Source organism: Heloderma suspectum, chromosome 2 (assembly GCF_057233095.1).
Source record: "Heloderma suspectum isolate Gila_16-S chromosome 2, 16-S_ref, whole genome shotgun sequence".
NCBI classification, from domain to species: Eukaryota; Metazoa; Chordata; class Lepidosauria; order Squamata; family Helodermatidae; genus Heloderma; species Heloderma suspectum.
Window position 1 is genome coordinate 124,645,516 of NC_139459.1, and position 16,323 is coordinate 124,661,838.

Consider the following 16,323-nt stretch of genomic DNA (forward strand, 5'->3'; position numbering starts at 1 on the left):
TGGTACTCTTTGCTAAAACTTATTGGACAAGGTTTTCAAAGCTGCACACCTGCAGTCTGCTCCAGAAGGCTGGTAAACCCTCCAGACCAGATTTTCAAGCAGTGCCAAGGGTTACAAGCAGGAGGAGAGAGGGAGAAATCCCTATTGCACTAGCAGAACTTTACTAGCATGATGTGCAATTTAACACTCTGCATTTTGATGGCCATTCAAGTTTAACCTGATCCTTGAGAGTTCCTCAGCGTTTTCAAGGATAATGCTCTATTGTAACACAGCCAATAGGAACAGTTGTTGGAATTAAAAATACTTTTGGACATTACATGTAACATGCACAAATGATATAATTATCATAAGAGTAGTTCAAGTCATAATGCAACTCAATCACATAAAAGCAAAACCTTGTTAGGGAAGGTGAAAAGGGCAAATAGAGAGATAAGTTCTGGTTTTCTCTGTAACCTAAGGCTCCAGTCCTAAAACACAGTTACTATGGAATAAGCGCCACCAAACAGTGGGAACTGCTTCCAAGTAAACATGCATAGGATGGCACCGTACAACCTAAACTGCAGATGATGTTCCATTTAAAAACATTTACATTCAACATCTACAAGTACTAAGGCAGGGATTTTGCCCCCACTCTTTTGAAAGGCAATGGATCAAAATTGAAGATACACTTTAAAGGGTACCCCCTTGATAAGTGTGACACACATTGATAAATGCTAGTTTTAAGCAAAGCCCCCTTCATATTCAAGGAGTAATATTAAAGCATTACCTCCACGGAATCCATTAGTCCTTGCAAGAGTAGCTTCTGGTGAGGAAAGTCTCCATCCCCCACGGGAAAATAACCTAGTGTTTGTATAGCTCGTTCTTTCATCTAAAGAAAAAAAGGGACGTAAGTTAAATGTCTGCCAAGTTCAGGTGGGAAAATAATCTCCTAAACTCAGGCGTTCATCACACTTATCCTACTCTGCTCATGCATGCAAGTTTCCCCCTCCCCCTTTTTCTAAAAAAGCCACACTGCCATGTTGCATCAACACTAATGTCAATTCTAACCACAGTAAGCTCAAACCAATCTGCAAACCCATGTCAAATTATGGTGCCACGGTTACCTCAGAAATTCATGTGCAATTGATAAGGAAAGGGTATGTAATTAGGATCAAGCACATTATATCTGCACCAGGCCTAAGACAACATAACGCTCATTTCACAGTGCTAGAGTACCTCATGCTTTATACTGTATATAAAGTATTGAACAAACCTAGTCTAATATTCTAAGCTTAAGCAGGGTGCTTTTTAAACTGTTAATTATGTTTTTTAGATTTTATGAACCTATGGACAGATCCTGCCATCCATTTTATTTAATGTAGAGAGCTCAGGGTTTTTTTGAAATGCTGTATAAAAATATTTCTATAGTATACTTGCTCTACCTGGCACTTTACAAAATATTATGAACAAAAGATAGGTTCCTACCATGAGAAGCTTACAATCTAAATGGCAACAGTGTGGGAGACAAGAGTAAAATTATGTACGTGAACACATAGTTAGGATTAATTTCTCTTGGGGGTGAGGACTAAGGGGTTTAACAATAGGCTTCATGAGGGAAAGTGGGATTTGAGAAGGGATTCAAATGCAGAGGAAGAAGTGGTCTCATATATTGTTCTGAGTTTATAATCATTATTTAAAATCCCATTCTTGACCTGCCTCAAAGTAGATCTCTTTAACTAACTGCCAAAGTTCACAAGACTACATTTCCAAACTCTTCAGGATTTAACTCATGTAACTGCATTAAGGAAAGGAAAAAGAACGCTGGTACTTACCATGATACGTTCATTTTCTGCAGTGGATGGAGGATATCCTTATACGGGCTGCTCCTCCCACTTGCTCCGATAGGGAGGAATATGCAAATTAACTGAATTGCCCTCTCACACAGGACAGCAACCTACTTCCAGTTCAGAAGATGTCTCAGCCTCAAATTTCCAGTAACTTTATTAGTAAAAAACATTGAACAATACCTTCAGAAGAACTAATTGTGGAAACCCCCAGCAGTGACAGATTACTGCCGAGTGGGCAGGATATCCTCCATCCACTGCTGAAAATGAATGTATCATGTGCGGTAGTACCAACATTCCTTTTTCCTGCAGTGGAGGAGGATATCCTTATATGGGGCATCTAACAGAGGTGCCCCAAACTGGGCAGGTAAGTTACTGCTAACCCTGTTAATTAAACTGTAGCTATAAAGTGCTAGAGTGCTAGAGTGCAACCTGCTCAGAACTGAGACAGGAAACAAAACTGGAAGTAGGTTGCTCTCCCACGTGAGAGGGCAATTTAGTTAATCTGCATATTCCTGCCTATCGGAGCAAGTGGGAGGAGCAACCCATATAAGGATATCCTCCTCCACTGCAGGAAAACAGGCTGCATGAACTAGGCTTATGCAAATTGAGTCTTACATGTGCGGGTCCCTGCGCAAACACTCACCAAACCCCATGCTCAGCAAACCCCAAGACCTATGGAGATTTTTAAGGCAGAGAATGTTCCTAATGCTGCTGTTCCTGCAGTGGATGAAAAGGAACTGAGCAGGAAAGTGGGAGCCACACGTAGACATGTGCAGTGGGAAGAAGGTGGACTCCTGCCAAAAATTGCTCAGCTCTATAATGTTCGGAACAATGCTCGGCACAGGCACAGAACCATATGAGTGAGTCACGGAGACCACAAAGAAAAATTAACATAAGACTATTTTCTCTCTTTTTTGATAATGAGCTTTATAAACTCCCATCTTTTAGTCATAGGAAGGCTGTTTTTATCTGCTTCACATGGGTAAACCTAAAAACACACATGCATAAAGAAATAACAAACCATAACAGCATTGCAAAACATTACCTTATTGGTTTCCTTGCCAGAAGGAATTCGAGCTAGTAAGCTTTCAACAAGATGGAGCTTTGTAAATCCAGTGCCTTCACTGGGGATGGGCAGGGGGGCATTCCTGCCAATTTCTCCCAGTGCCGTACATGCAGCCACAGCTAAAAGTGGTGAGGTACTATCCAAAAAGGAGCCTGGGGAAAATAAATAGGATGACTTTGTATTTTCACTTTAAAAGGCAGTGATTCAAATTTTAAGAGTCCCCAAAGACAGTAAGAATCCCACTCTCCTGCAACAGGTATAATCAGAAATGAAGTGAACAACATTATACTACAGTAACGCCATGTCCTTAGAAATAATATTAGTTCTATGGTGATGGGAGTCTCTTCTTTAGCTAGTATCTTGGATCAGGGATAGCCAAGTTCTGTATTCTCACAGGCCAGTCCATTCTACAGTCAGTGGTCCCAAAGTGAAGTGGGTGAGTATATTTTGCAGTACAAATTAACTTTTCCACAAGTGGTATGCTTCATAATAAAGTTAGTGCCCCCTAAAACAAAGGGCTTCATGGTTATGGAGCAACACGGTCAGACATAGTTGAGGCAATATATACAAAATCTCAGAGACTTTAGACTAAAGTGTGTACTCTCTTAAAATTTCAGGAGTTTTCTTTTCCTAACTTGGTGAAGCTATGAGCAAACATTTAACCATACTTTTGATTAAAATTTGGTAGAGTCTTCAGGGTCCAATCAAAATAGCTGCCAATTCGTTGGGCATACTTGTCACAGATAATGAGTATCATACACTCATGTTCAGCTAAATAACATGAATACATTTCTCATTTTCAGAATTCTACCAGATGGTGTTTTCATGTTGAGTATGTTTGGCTGCAACTCCAGAAATCTTGTATAACTAACTATACAGAGAATAGAAACAATACTTTTACATTATGATTTAAGTACAAAGCATCAGACAATGAAACATAGTCCCATGGGTTTGAGACCCATTACTATGTTATGAGAACTTTGCAGCAGAGAACCCAGACTGTCAACAGTGTGGATTAGGGGAAAGGCAGTATAATGGGCTAAGACAGAGGTTCCATTTTCCAGATCCAGAGATGGAACCAACTAGGTGAAAAATATAGGCAAGGTGTGAAAAATGTGGACTGACCTATAGTTTCTGTTGTTGACTTTATCAGTTGGTCTTGTTCTGGAGGAACAATGGTATTTGGATCTTCTAGGCCATGCAGTTCTACCATCCTCATTTTTCTCTTTGACAAATACCGTCCTACTGTGAATCCTAGAGCCAACAAGGATCCATGCTGCATCTCCAGATTCTGGAAACAATAAGCAACTATGTCAAAAAGAGATGCAATTCACAAAGCAATATACACTAGCATTTAGAATGTTACCACCAGCTCTGCATAGCAGTGCTGTGATTCTGAATTGGTTAATCATCTAAAAAGGCATTCCCAACTGAATTGAGAATACAGCTTTAAAATATTAATGATTTCAATATATGTAGTTATAAAAATTGAAGATGGCAGATGCAATCCTAAAAGGGGCATTTCCCTCTTCACTCTCAGAGGACAGAATGCCTTTTCTAAGAAGGTGCCTGCTGCAATTTATACATCTTATATATACTGCATATCTTAAATTTATACATCTTATATATATTATATATCTTAAAATCAGAGAAAACATTTTTCCCTTCAAACATAGTTCTTTAGCCATATGCAAATATATTCAGATTTAATCAATTAAACTGATTAAAACTAATTTGATTACTCAATCAAGATGCCTTTAAATCGGGTGACAGCCTTAGTTAGGTTTATAAATGTAGCTCTACCTCTCTCTAATGACTGATTTCGCTGGTATAAAAATGTTAATGACGATGACTGGAATGGAAACATTCCAACTAACCTCAGTGGGGTAAGAATTCTGCCCTTTCAGTAGAGGAGAACAAATATTTGTTTATTTAGGTTGAAAGCCTAAGGCTGGAATCTCACTGACCTGGGAGTAAGCCCCACTAAATTCAACGACATTTACTTCTGACTAGAGATGTATACAACTGCACTGTAAGTATGTTTAAATGGGGCCCATAGAAAAATCTAGAGATAAGTGAACTATGGCTCCAAAACACAGTTCTGTTTGATTATTTATAGTATTTCCCAAAGTAAAAAGAGAGAAAGACATAAAGAAAACCCTCTGCAAATATTCTCCACTACAAACAGAACTATAACCATATTTAAAATATATTTAACTATATGGTAATTTTTTTAAAAAAACATAGTTCTTTAGCCATATGCAAATATATTCAGATTTAATCAATTAAACTGATTAAAACTAATTTGATTACTCAATCAAGATGCCTTTAAATTTAAAAAAATAATAATTTTTTTTTTTCCCCTTCATGGATCACTGCCTTGTTGTGGCGAAGGGGCTTGCGTAACTCAGTGAAGCCATAAGCTATGCCGTGCAGGGCCACCCAAGACGGACAGGTCATGGCAGAGAGTTCTGACAAAATGTGGTCCACTGGAGAAGGAAAGGGCAACCCACTCCAGTATTCTTGCCAAGAAAACCCCATGGAACGTATCACAAGGCTAAAAGATATGACGCCGGAAGATGAGCCCCTCAGGTCGGAAGGTGTCCAATATGCTACTGGGGAAGAGCAGAGGGTATTTCCAAGTAGCGCCAGAAAGAGTGAAGCGGCTGGGCCAAACCCGAAAGGACACTCAGCTGTGGATGTGTCTGGTGGTGAAAAGAAAATCCGATGCTGTAAAGAACAATATTGTTTAGGAACCTGGAATGTAAGATCAATGAATCAAGGTAAGCTGGAGGTGGTCAAACAGGAGATGGCAAGATTGAACATCGACATCTTGGGAATCAGCGAACTAAAATGGACAGGCATGGGCGAATTTAATTCAGGTGACCATCATATCTACTATTGTGGGCAAGAATCCCTTAGAAGAAATGGAGTAGCACTCATAGTCAACAAAAGGGTGGGAAAAGCAGTACTGGGGTACAATCTTAAAAATGATAGAATGATCTCAGTACGAATCCAAGGCAAACCATTCAACATCACAGTAATTCAAGTCTATGCCCCAACCACTGAGGCCGAAGAAGCTGAGGTTGATCGGTTCTATGAAGACCTACAACACCTTCTAGAACTAACACCAAAAAAAGATGTCCTCTTCATCATAGGGGATTGGAATGCTAAAGTAGGAAGTCAAGAAATCACCGGGATAACAGGCAGGCATGGCCTTGGTGTACAAAATGAAGCAGGACAAAAGCTAATAGAGTTTTGCCAAGAGAACATGCTGATCATAGCAAACACTCTTTTCCAACAGCACAAGAGGCGACTCTACACATGGACGTCACCAGATGGTCAATATCGAAATCAGATTGATTATGTCCTTTGCAGCCAAAGATGGAGAAGCTCCATACAGTCAGTAAAAACAAGACCTGGAGCTGACTGTGGCTCAGATCATGAGCTGCTTCTTGCAAAATTTCGGCTTAAATTGAAGAACGTCGGGAAAACCACTAAACCGTTCAGGTATGACCTAAATCATATCCCTGATGAATATACAGTGGAGGTGAGGAATAGATTTCAAGGATTAGACCTGATAGACAGAGTGCCTGAGGAACTATGGACGCAGGTCCGTAATATTGTTCAGGAGGCAGCAACGAAATCCATCCCAAAGAAAAAGAAATGCAAGAAAGCCAAGTGGTTGTCTGATGAGGCTTTACAAGTAGCTGAGGAAAGAAGGGAAGCGAAAAGCAAGGGAGAAAGGGGAAGATATATGCAACTGAATGCAGAGTTCCAGAGAATAGCAAGGAGAGACAAGAAGGCCTTCTTAAATGAACAATGCAAAGAAATCGAGGAAAACAACAGAATGGGAAAGACTAGAGATCTCTTCAAGAAAATTGGAGATCTCAAGGGAACGTTTTGTGCAAAGACGGGCATGATAAAGGACAAAGAAGGCAGGGACCTCACAGAAGCAGATGAGATTAAGAAGAGGTGGCAAGAATACACAGAAGAACTATACAGGAAAGATCTGAATGTCCCTGATAGCCATGATAGTGCGGTCACTGAACTTGAGCCGGACATCCTAGAGAGTGAAGTCAAGTGGGCCTTAGGAAGCATTAGTAACAACAAAGCTAGCGGAGATGACAGTATTCCAGCCGAGCTATTTAAAATCCTAAAAGATGATGCTGTTAAAGTGCTGCATTCAATATGCCAACAAATCTGGAACACTCAACAGTGGCCACAAGACTGGAAAAGGTCAGTTTACATTCCAATTCCAAAGAAGGGCAACGCCAAAGAGTGTTCAAACTACTGCACCATTGCGCTCATTTCACATGCCCGCAAGGTGATGCTCAAAATCCTACAAGCTAGGCTTCAGCAGTATGCGAACCGAGAACTACCGGAAGTACAAGCTGGGTTTAGAAGAGGCAGAGGAACTAGAGATCAAATCGCCAACATTCGCTGCATCATGGAGAAAGCAAGAGAATTCCAGAAAAACGTCTATTTCTGCTTCATTGACTACGCTAAAGCCTTTGATTGTGTGGATCACAACAAACTGTGGCAAATTCTTAAAGTGATGGGAGTACCAGACCACCTTACCTGTCTCCTGAGAAACCTGTACGAGGGTCAAGAAGCAACAGTAAGAACCAGACATGGAACAACCGATTGGTTCAAAACTGGGAAAGGAGTACGACAAGGCTGCATATTGTCGCCCTGCTTATTTAACTTATATGCAGAGTACATCATGAGAAATGCCGGGTTGGATGAATCACAGGTCGGAATTAAGATTGCTGGGAGAATTATCAACAACCTCCGATATGCAGACGATACCACCCTAATGGCAGAAAGCGAAGAGGATCTCAAGAGCCTCTTGTTGAGGGTGAAAGAGGAGAGTGCAAAAGCTGGTTTGAAACTCAACATTAAAAAAACTAAGATCATGGCATCTGGCCCCATCACTTCCTGGCATATAGAAGGGGAAGAAATGGAAACAGTGACAGATTTTACTTTCTTGGGCTCCAAGATCACCGCAGACAGTGACTGTAGCCATGAAATTAAAAGACGCTTGCTCCTTGGGAGGAAAGCTATGGCCAACCTAGACAGCATAGTAAGAAGCAGAGACATCACCTTGCCGACAAAGGTCCGTCTAATCAAAGCTATGGTTTTCCCAGTAGTAATGTATGGCTGTGAGAGCTGGACTATAAGGAAGGCTGAGCGCCGAAGAATTGATGCTTTCGAACTGTGGTGCTGGAGAAGACTCTTACGAGTCCCCTGGACTGCAAGGAGGTCAAATCAGTCCATCCTAAAGGAAATCAACCCTGAGTGCTCATTGGAAGGACAGATAATGAAGCTGAAGCTCCAATATTTTGGCCACCTAATGCGAAGAGAAAACTCCCTGGAAAAGACCCTGATGCTGGGAAAGACTGAAGGCAAAAGGAGAAGGGGACGGCAGAGGATGAGATGGCTAGATAGCATCACGGATGCAATGAATATGAACTTGAGCAAGCTCCGGGAGAGAGCGCAGGACAGGAAGGCCTGGCGTGCTATGGTCCATGGGGTCACGAAGAGTCGGACACGACTGAACGACTGAACAACAACAACAATTTTTTTTAAGAAAATGTCATGATACCTCCTGTTTCTCCAGTCGTAACTATGTGTTTCTGCTTCCCAATTTTTTTTCCAGTTTGTTATGCTATTTACTTATTAGCAATTCCTTTCTCTTCAATTAGTTCAATTTTTTTAGATGGGAAAAAATATTAGGGACATATAACAGCATTACTATGTTTCATAGTCATTAACAGAAGTTCTGTAAAATGCAAACCAAGACAACTAACTGCCTTACATGATTGTCCTTTGCTGTTTTTATCAGGTGCTGAACTGAAGTTTTAAATTCATTTTCTGACACTGTTGACAACACTACTGAATAAAATAGAGCAGCCAGCTCCCGCATTTCTTCCTTATTAGTATTCATAAGGGTCTGAAAAAGGTTAAAGAGAATAAAAGATGTTAAATAGCTATCAAATTTTACTACCACTTCAGCAACAGAAAGACTGATCCAATGATCCAACAGTCCAATTCAGGGCACATCTGAATGGGGCGTTCCTTTATGTTTTAACTCTAGGACCAGGAAAAATGTGATATGGGAGGGAGGGAGCATTGCTCTTGCTGGCTAACTGACAGAATCTGCTACACTGTTCCAAGACCATGCCTGTGTGCAATACAAGTAGACTAAAGACCCGGTCAAGCTGATTGAAGATGAACACAGCATGGGCAACATAAGTCATCAATATGGATCTAAGCCCTGAAGAATCCTTCTATTTCAATGTTTTAGTTGTTCTAGTAGTAAGCTGAATAGTTTTGCCTATGAAAGTTATTTTCGAGTAACAACAGAACTGCCAAAATCCTTTTTGATTTTCACCTTTATTTTGTTTTCTCTTTACAATGTTAGTTTTATCATATTTTTAAAGGCAATGGGATACCAATGACTGACCTTTCAAATAGATCTCTATGTGATTTAGAAGAAAAAAAACCTCACCGTAAAAAAATACTAGGTTACAAAGAAGTGATGCTGGCTACGTTTTAACTATTGTTAACAAATCAGGAGCCGCTTGGAAACATGCACTCCCTCTCTGATCCCATCCCTTCATGTCCTGGGAGAGATACAAACCATCTGTCCTACTGGAATGAAATGCAATATTTTTCATAGTACTTTAACATACCTTTATCCAATCCATTTTGTCTGCAAATCTTGCAGCTAGTTTCTCAGGACAGACTGAAACAACCTCCAACAGACAGTACATTACAGGCAAACCTAGAATGTTATTTTTTAAAAAAAGTGTCACATTGTCAAGTTATTAAAATGGCAAAAGTCTAAACAAACAAATATCTATTTTGTAGGCTCTCTCAAACAGATGTATTTGTTAATGAAAATATTTTCACCTTGTACTTCTGATCTCACCCACTGCCTACAAAATAAACGTGCCAATAGTATTCCACGCAAATAAATAAAAGCAATGCTAAATTTCTGATCTCTCTCTAAAACCAAGGCTAGGTATATTTTACAAGTCAAACCACATAGCAAAAATAAGAATCTTGTTTGGCACCAAAGCCCCCGTCAAAACCGTTTGATATCATATTTGCAAACTTTGTCTTTGACAATGTGGGTTAGAAACATATTCTTTAAAAAAGGGTGGCGGGGAGGGAACCTAGGATTCTCAGGATACTAAATAAGAGCTGTTTAGTCATAGAAAAGCCTTGAGGGCCCAAGTTAACCAATTGTTCCATATGGTGACTGGCAGAAAGACCAGGTGCAACAAGAATCTTGCATGCACAGTGCTTCACCAATAGGTATTGGTGACATCAGGATGCTCCAAAAATATTTAAGTCATTCTGCAGACATGTCCAAGAGCAACACCTTCAAGGGGCACAACATACTCAAAGCGGATGACAGTTCACATGCACGGACAAGTAAGTCACTTCTGATGCTTCTAAATTCTCTAGACACCTGAAGTTAAGTAATAAGCAAGCCACTGAAGCGAAGCCAAATCCTATCATTCATGATATAAAATTCACTGCAGTACAGGCAAAGAGGGGGAGACACAGTCCAGAGGCTAAACCAGATCACCTACTTCTGGAGCTCAGAAAATACTGTTGTCTCAAGTTCAAAGTTTATTTGACTTTGAGATAAACTATTTTGGAATAAGCTATCATAATTGATGAAATTGACAAATATTTATACCCAGAGTATAGTTATTAGTAATTTGATAATTCATAAAAATATTGTAAATTGTAGATGACTAACACCCACATGCCAAACTGAATCTTTTTTTCCTCCCATAAAATAAGACATAAATCTGAGTCTGTATGTCATACTCTGTATGACAGGATGAGAAACCACACCATCAATGACTCACCCACACAGAACCCCAAAGCAGGAAAGATGGAAGAATGAGTGGTGAAGCTACCGAAATCCCACGATACTGGAAGTGATGCCACTTCCGGTGTCGCTGCGATGAGAGGAAGTGATGTAAGAGGGGAACAGGGAAAGCTTAGAATGATGAAGGGAACGCAATACATGCTGAACAGTGGGAATACAAGAGGGGCACCGCTTATGTAGTTGGGGATGCAAGATTAGAGATGTTAAAAAAATAAAATAAAAGCAGCATTTGCAACTGACTCCTGAAAAGACATTAGCAAACCCTCATTGTTTGTCTCTGGGAGTCGGACCTCTCCACATTCTTTCTCCCCAGCCAACAGAGATTGGGTTGGATCTAGATTTATTAATACCTCGAGTAGACCCATTGAAATCAATGGGACTACACAAAGTATGACTAAATCAGGATCCAACCTAATGCGTCCCTACCAACTAACGTATGATGACACATACAAAATGTCCTAAAGACACTTTGTGGCCAGGATAATTTAAAATGAGGCTGAGAAATTAAATTCATGATAAACGTATGGAATTCCACAATGTGTGAACAAATACTTAAGATTTTTTTTAAAGGACTGGGGGCGGGGGGGGGGAGTAATGGAGAATGGGTCTACCGGTGGCTATGATCCATGATAGTTAAATGAAACCTCAAGATACAGAAGGCCACCCACTTTCAGGCCCTGCTTGTGAACACCCAGAAGCATCTGGCTGGCTAACGAAAACAGAATGCCAGACCCAGTGAACTTTGGTCTAATGCCTCAAAACAGTACTTATGTCCTAAAGAAATAAACTACCTCACATCTGACAAAGTGGTTGATAGCAGTCACTGAATTAATCATCTTAAACAGCACACTAAGAGCTTGTTCATGAGAGATGCTCTGAGGAAGTCAATAAGAGCTTTTGCTTTTAGCTCTAGGCTTCCTAGTTTCTCACCTCCAACCCCAGAAAGCAGCTGCTGAAGGAGACTTATATAGATCTGTACAGGGTTGCTCTCGCCACCCTTTGAAGAGGAGGAGGTTATGACATGTCCAGACAGGAGGTTCCTTATATAACGGCCAATGGCGGGGGCATGATCCTGCATATCTGCTAAGCTTTGAGAGGTGGGCACCACACCAGCACTGTGAGCAAGACACATCCGGAGGTACAGGACTATCTAAGCAAAGAAGAAAAAAGATACGCGATTAGAAAACAAGCCACTAGACAGAGGGAACAATCAACATAACACTCAGAAAGTAATTGGCTTAATTCCCTCAGCCATGATTCCCGATTTAATAATACTAACATGCATTTTTACAGGGCTTTAGAATGTTTAAAGCATTCCATGTACGTTGTCTCATTCTCTCCTTACAACAGCCCTGTAAAGTACATCAACATAATTATCCTGATGTTGCAGACAGGTGGCTGAGGCTGAGAGAGAATGCCTTGCCTAAGACCACCTCTTGAGTTCATATCGGAGGCAAGATTTGAATGGAAATTCCCAATTCATAATTAAATCTCTTTGCCACTGCGCTATACCAACTCTGCAACTGAGGTGATCTTAAAAAAAGCATTTCTCAATTTATGTATTTCAGGAAGAACTGCAACATGTGATGAATAAACATTTTAAAATCACATAGTGCTTGGTGCTAATTGCTGCAAAATGTAGCATGCAATCTGCAGATCTAATATTACTATAAACATGATTTAAGCAAAGCTGAACTATCCAGTTAAATCAATGGGATTTTAGTATGCTTTACACTGGATCATGCCCAGGGCTGTGTGTATGCTGCAACTTCACACAATCAGGGGAGACAAAAACCAGAGATGCATAGAATGTGGTGTTGGGCACAGAATTCAGCTTCTTAATAATCCTGTTTTCACCTCCAGACTCCCCAACCCATAGGCCACACCCCGTTGCACAGGTGCCAAAAACGGGGGGAGGGGGGAATTAAATGGTTTCCAGAACTGCTACAGAGCACCAAAAGCTGGCTACAGAGTGTTTGCAAGCCTATTTTGACCCTTCTGGCACTCTGTAGAGCTCCAGATGTCATTTTGTTTGAGAAAAATAAAACAAACATTTTGGGAGGGTCCCCTCAAATTTCAGGGGCCACAGTGGGGAGCTGTGAGACTGCACACTGCCCAACCCTACCTTATGGCTTTGAAAATATGCTTGAAAATGTCTGGAAAATGGTTGATAAAATCTCAAAAACTAGAGCGGCAGCCAAAGACCTTCTTGCCCCTCCCTATGACTAACATAAGCAGAAATATGCAAAATAGCTAGAACAGACAAATTTTGCTGAGATAGAAATTATGTAAATTAACATAGTTGACACAGGGTGCAGAGTCCAGCTTTTCCTGGTAACAGAGAAAAACAATCATTTTGCATATTGTTTTTCCAAATATGAAGCACACAAAGCCTTGGGTTTTGCAATAACTGCTCTAACATCTATATAGAAAGTACCCATCCCTACGGAAAAGCTAGAGACTTTCAAATGTTTTCTCAGAGCAAGTTTTGAAAGTGTCTTTTGACTCTACTCATTATCTCATGGGGGAAAAGATAGTGGCAAAACTGAGCTATTGAATGCAATGAGAATCGTAGTGGTTTCACTTTGATTATCTTCAATATCATGGCTAGGGGAATATTGGTAGGCCACTTTTCTATTGAAACAATGCACAAAACAGCTTACAAAGAAAGCAGAAGCACAACAATAAAAACAAGCCAATGCTTTTGTTTACTGTTTGTTAATTATTTTGATTAACAAAACAGTAAACAAAATGATTACATCTTAACAGACAGGATCAATAAAGTTCATAAAATCTATACAGCAGCAACAGTACCCAATAAAACCAGAAAGACCACTAAAAACTACAAAAACCACAAAAAGTCCTGAAGAACAGGAAGGTCTTAACTTGTCGTCTGAATTATATAACATTGGTGCCTCCCTCACCCGATGAGCATTCTAAAAATAGGGTGCCATCACTGAAAAGGCCTAGTCATCACCCACTTAGCCAGCCAATGAGGGAATCCAGAGGAGACTTCTGAAGCATTTCTGACAGGTTCATATGTGAGAAGACTATATTAGTGCTGCCACAATGAACACATTTTGTTATAGTGAAGAGATTTGATGCTAGGAAGATCTGGTGAGGTATTATTTTCCCCTCAGCTGAGATTGATACACATACCTCTCCAAACGTAGCTGGATTGAAAGGCATGACTGTTGTTCCAGTCATATATTTAGCAGGAGTTTTCATTCTGTGAGAGGCCTAAGATAAAACAATAACACACTTGTCAGAGGTTCAGACAGCCTTTGCTCAACATCCCCATTGCACAAGTATACCATAATTCAATTAAAAATATATTGCCCAATATATTTACCACTGAAGACTTGCAATGACGCAAAGCAGCATCATGTGCTTACTCCATCCAAGGTTGCTGGAAACTATTATTGTGCTCAAAGTATCCTAGAGAAGCATTAGCTATATGTATAGAGATCCTAGCAAACAAAGGATTTTAGTGTCATACCTTTTACATCCTGAAGTCCCCCAAATTAATTACCTCTAGGTGCACTTCCAGACTAGGCTTTTAGGAGTGCAAACCTACCCAGATAGTTGCCAGCCTCCAAAATAAGAGGCTGCAGACTACCCTATGCAGGGCGGCTGGTGCACAGAGGGGATCCTAACCTCTATGCTCCAGCCGCCCTGCATTTTGGCTAGATAGGTGATTTTGCCAATTTAGCTGCAGCTTCAGAGAAGGGGAGGGAAGCAGCCTGGTGACCCGATAGGAAGTTGTGTAAAACAGCTTCCCCGATCTCCTCCCCTCCCCGCCCCCGGGGCTGCCCCCTTTTCTACTGTTCCCAGTTTTACAGTGAATGAGTGAAACAGACTGGAGCACACCACCCCTGACTCTCACACTAACCTATGGAGTTGATTCTTCTGCTGCTTAAACTGCTCACATCTTATCATGTTCCACCACCCCACCCTCCTATGGATCAGGAAGCTCTTGAGATAGTACCATACACATTTTTCCCTGATACAATCTTGTACGGTAATGAAACTGGGCCAATAACTGTTGTTAACAGCAATACTATATCGATTATGCCCTTTTCTTTGGGGTTACCATGGAAACAGCTTTCAGCAAGAGACTCCCAGACTTAAAAGAATTAACAGGAAGGGGATGCAAAATTAATAGTCCTCTGGTCAGAAAGTAGAGCTATGAGAAGGACGCTCTGAAGAGAAAATGTAGGTGGTGGGGCCAGACACTCCATCCCCCAGCCTGTCAAAGCAAACTATCAGCAAGTCATGCTGGCACAGTCACATACTTCTCTTGCATCTGGATAAGCAGGGGCCAAATGGTACTCCCTGGGGGGCCAGATATGGCTCCAGGGCTTCCAATTCCTGATCCTATTCTATTATAGAAGATGACATACACACTCCTGAACTGTTTCTTCCTAACAACACTGTCAAAATGTTGTCTTTTCCTGTGTGTAATACCAATTTTACAAACCCATACTGTAGTCCTCTGCCCTACTGCATTTTTTTGCATTTCATTTATAAACTGCTTTTCTATTTGAGTCATCCCTCCCCTGCAGGCATGGAACAGGATGCAAAATGATTCTATGTATTTATTTTAATTTGCATACTGCCCTTAACCAAATGGCTCCCACAGTAGTTCCCAATAAACAATAATCAAATCCATAATAATAACATCACAATAAAGCTATTAAAGCTTTTGCCTTGGGTGCTCTGGGTGCTCTGTCAAAAGGACAGCATGCACAGATGAAGCAAGAGGACAACTAACATGCTGATGGGCAAGGGTCAGTCCATTAATTCATAGACCATTCACACTACTTGTCAATGCACACCACAAAAAGATAGGGCAGGAGACATGCTAGAGCTGTCTGCAGGGCTCAAGAGGAGAAATACCAAATGAAAAAAGGAGGTGGGCACGGACTACAATTCAAGTGTGGCTGTAACAACTACCACTGGAAAGCTGGTAAGTAATGGGAAAAGGAGTTAGAGAGCATAAATAAGACTTGGGAAAAGATTAAGACGGTAGATAAGAAATATTAGCAGAACAAGGACTTGAACTCAAGGAGCACTCTATGGCCAGGTAATTTATTTTATCATTTATTTATTCACACCATGTATACCCCTTTAAAACATTAAAACTAGTCATCATCAAACCAAATATGCAGAAGGACAGGAAGAGTAGCCTACCAGAACAGAAAGGGCTTGATTTGTTTTCTACACATCCATCTGGGAACCCCATGGACTTCTGGGAAACTGCATTCCATAAGACTGGTGCTATACTTGAATAGGGCCTGCTCCTAGTGGATTCTAGTCTAATTATTGTCAGACAAGATAGGGCTTCCCCAGAAGCTGTACCAAAGCTTGAAAATCAAGGAATAACCGGGATGACACTGATCCTAAGACCAATGCAAATTGCTCTTTTTAGAAAAGCAAATACCAGGATAACAGAAGAGAGGACATCTAAAAGGTAAACACGGTTATTTCTATTCATCTTGTTCAAGTAGCCCTAA

At 40.6% G+C, this 16,323-nt stretch overlaps 1 protein-coding gene across 6 annotated transcripts in view; it reads right to left on the reverse strand.

Moving 5' to 3' along the window:
* ECPAS (Ecm29 proteasome adaptor and scaffold) overlaps positions 1-16,323 on the reverse strand; it is an 85,507-nt gene that overhangs the window by 36,230 nt on the left and 32,954 nt on the right. For 4 of the 6 annotated variants that reach the window (XM_084834673.1, XM_084834674.1, XM_084834677.1 and 1 more), the window contains 7 exons: positions 13,967-14,047; positions 11,738-11,957; positions 9,591-9,682; positions 8,714-8,848; positions 4,018-4,183; positions 2,872-3,044; positions 767-868 (listed from right to left, as the gene is read on the reverse strand). In XM_084834673.1, the coding sequence (XP_084690799.1) occupies positions 767-868; positions 2,872-3,044; positions 4,018-4,183; positions 8,714-8,848; positions 9,591-9,682; positions 11,738-11,957; positions 13,967-14,047 (969 nt within the window). Of the gene's footprint in view, positions 1-766; positions 869-2,871; positions 3,045-4,017; positions 4,184-8,713; positions 8,849-9,590; positions 9,683-10,784; positions 10,878-11,737; positions 11,958-13,966; positions 14,048-16,323 lie in introns of all 6 variants that reach the window. The other 2 variants (XM_084834679.1, XM_084834675.1) reach the window with 2 other exon arrangements.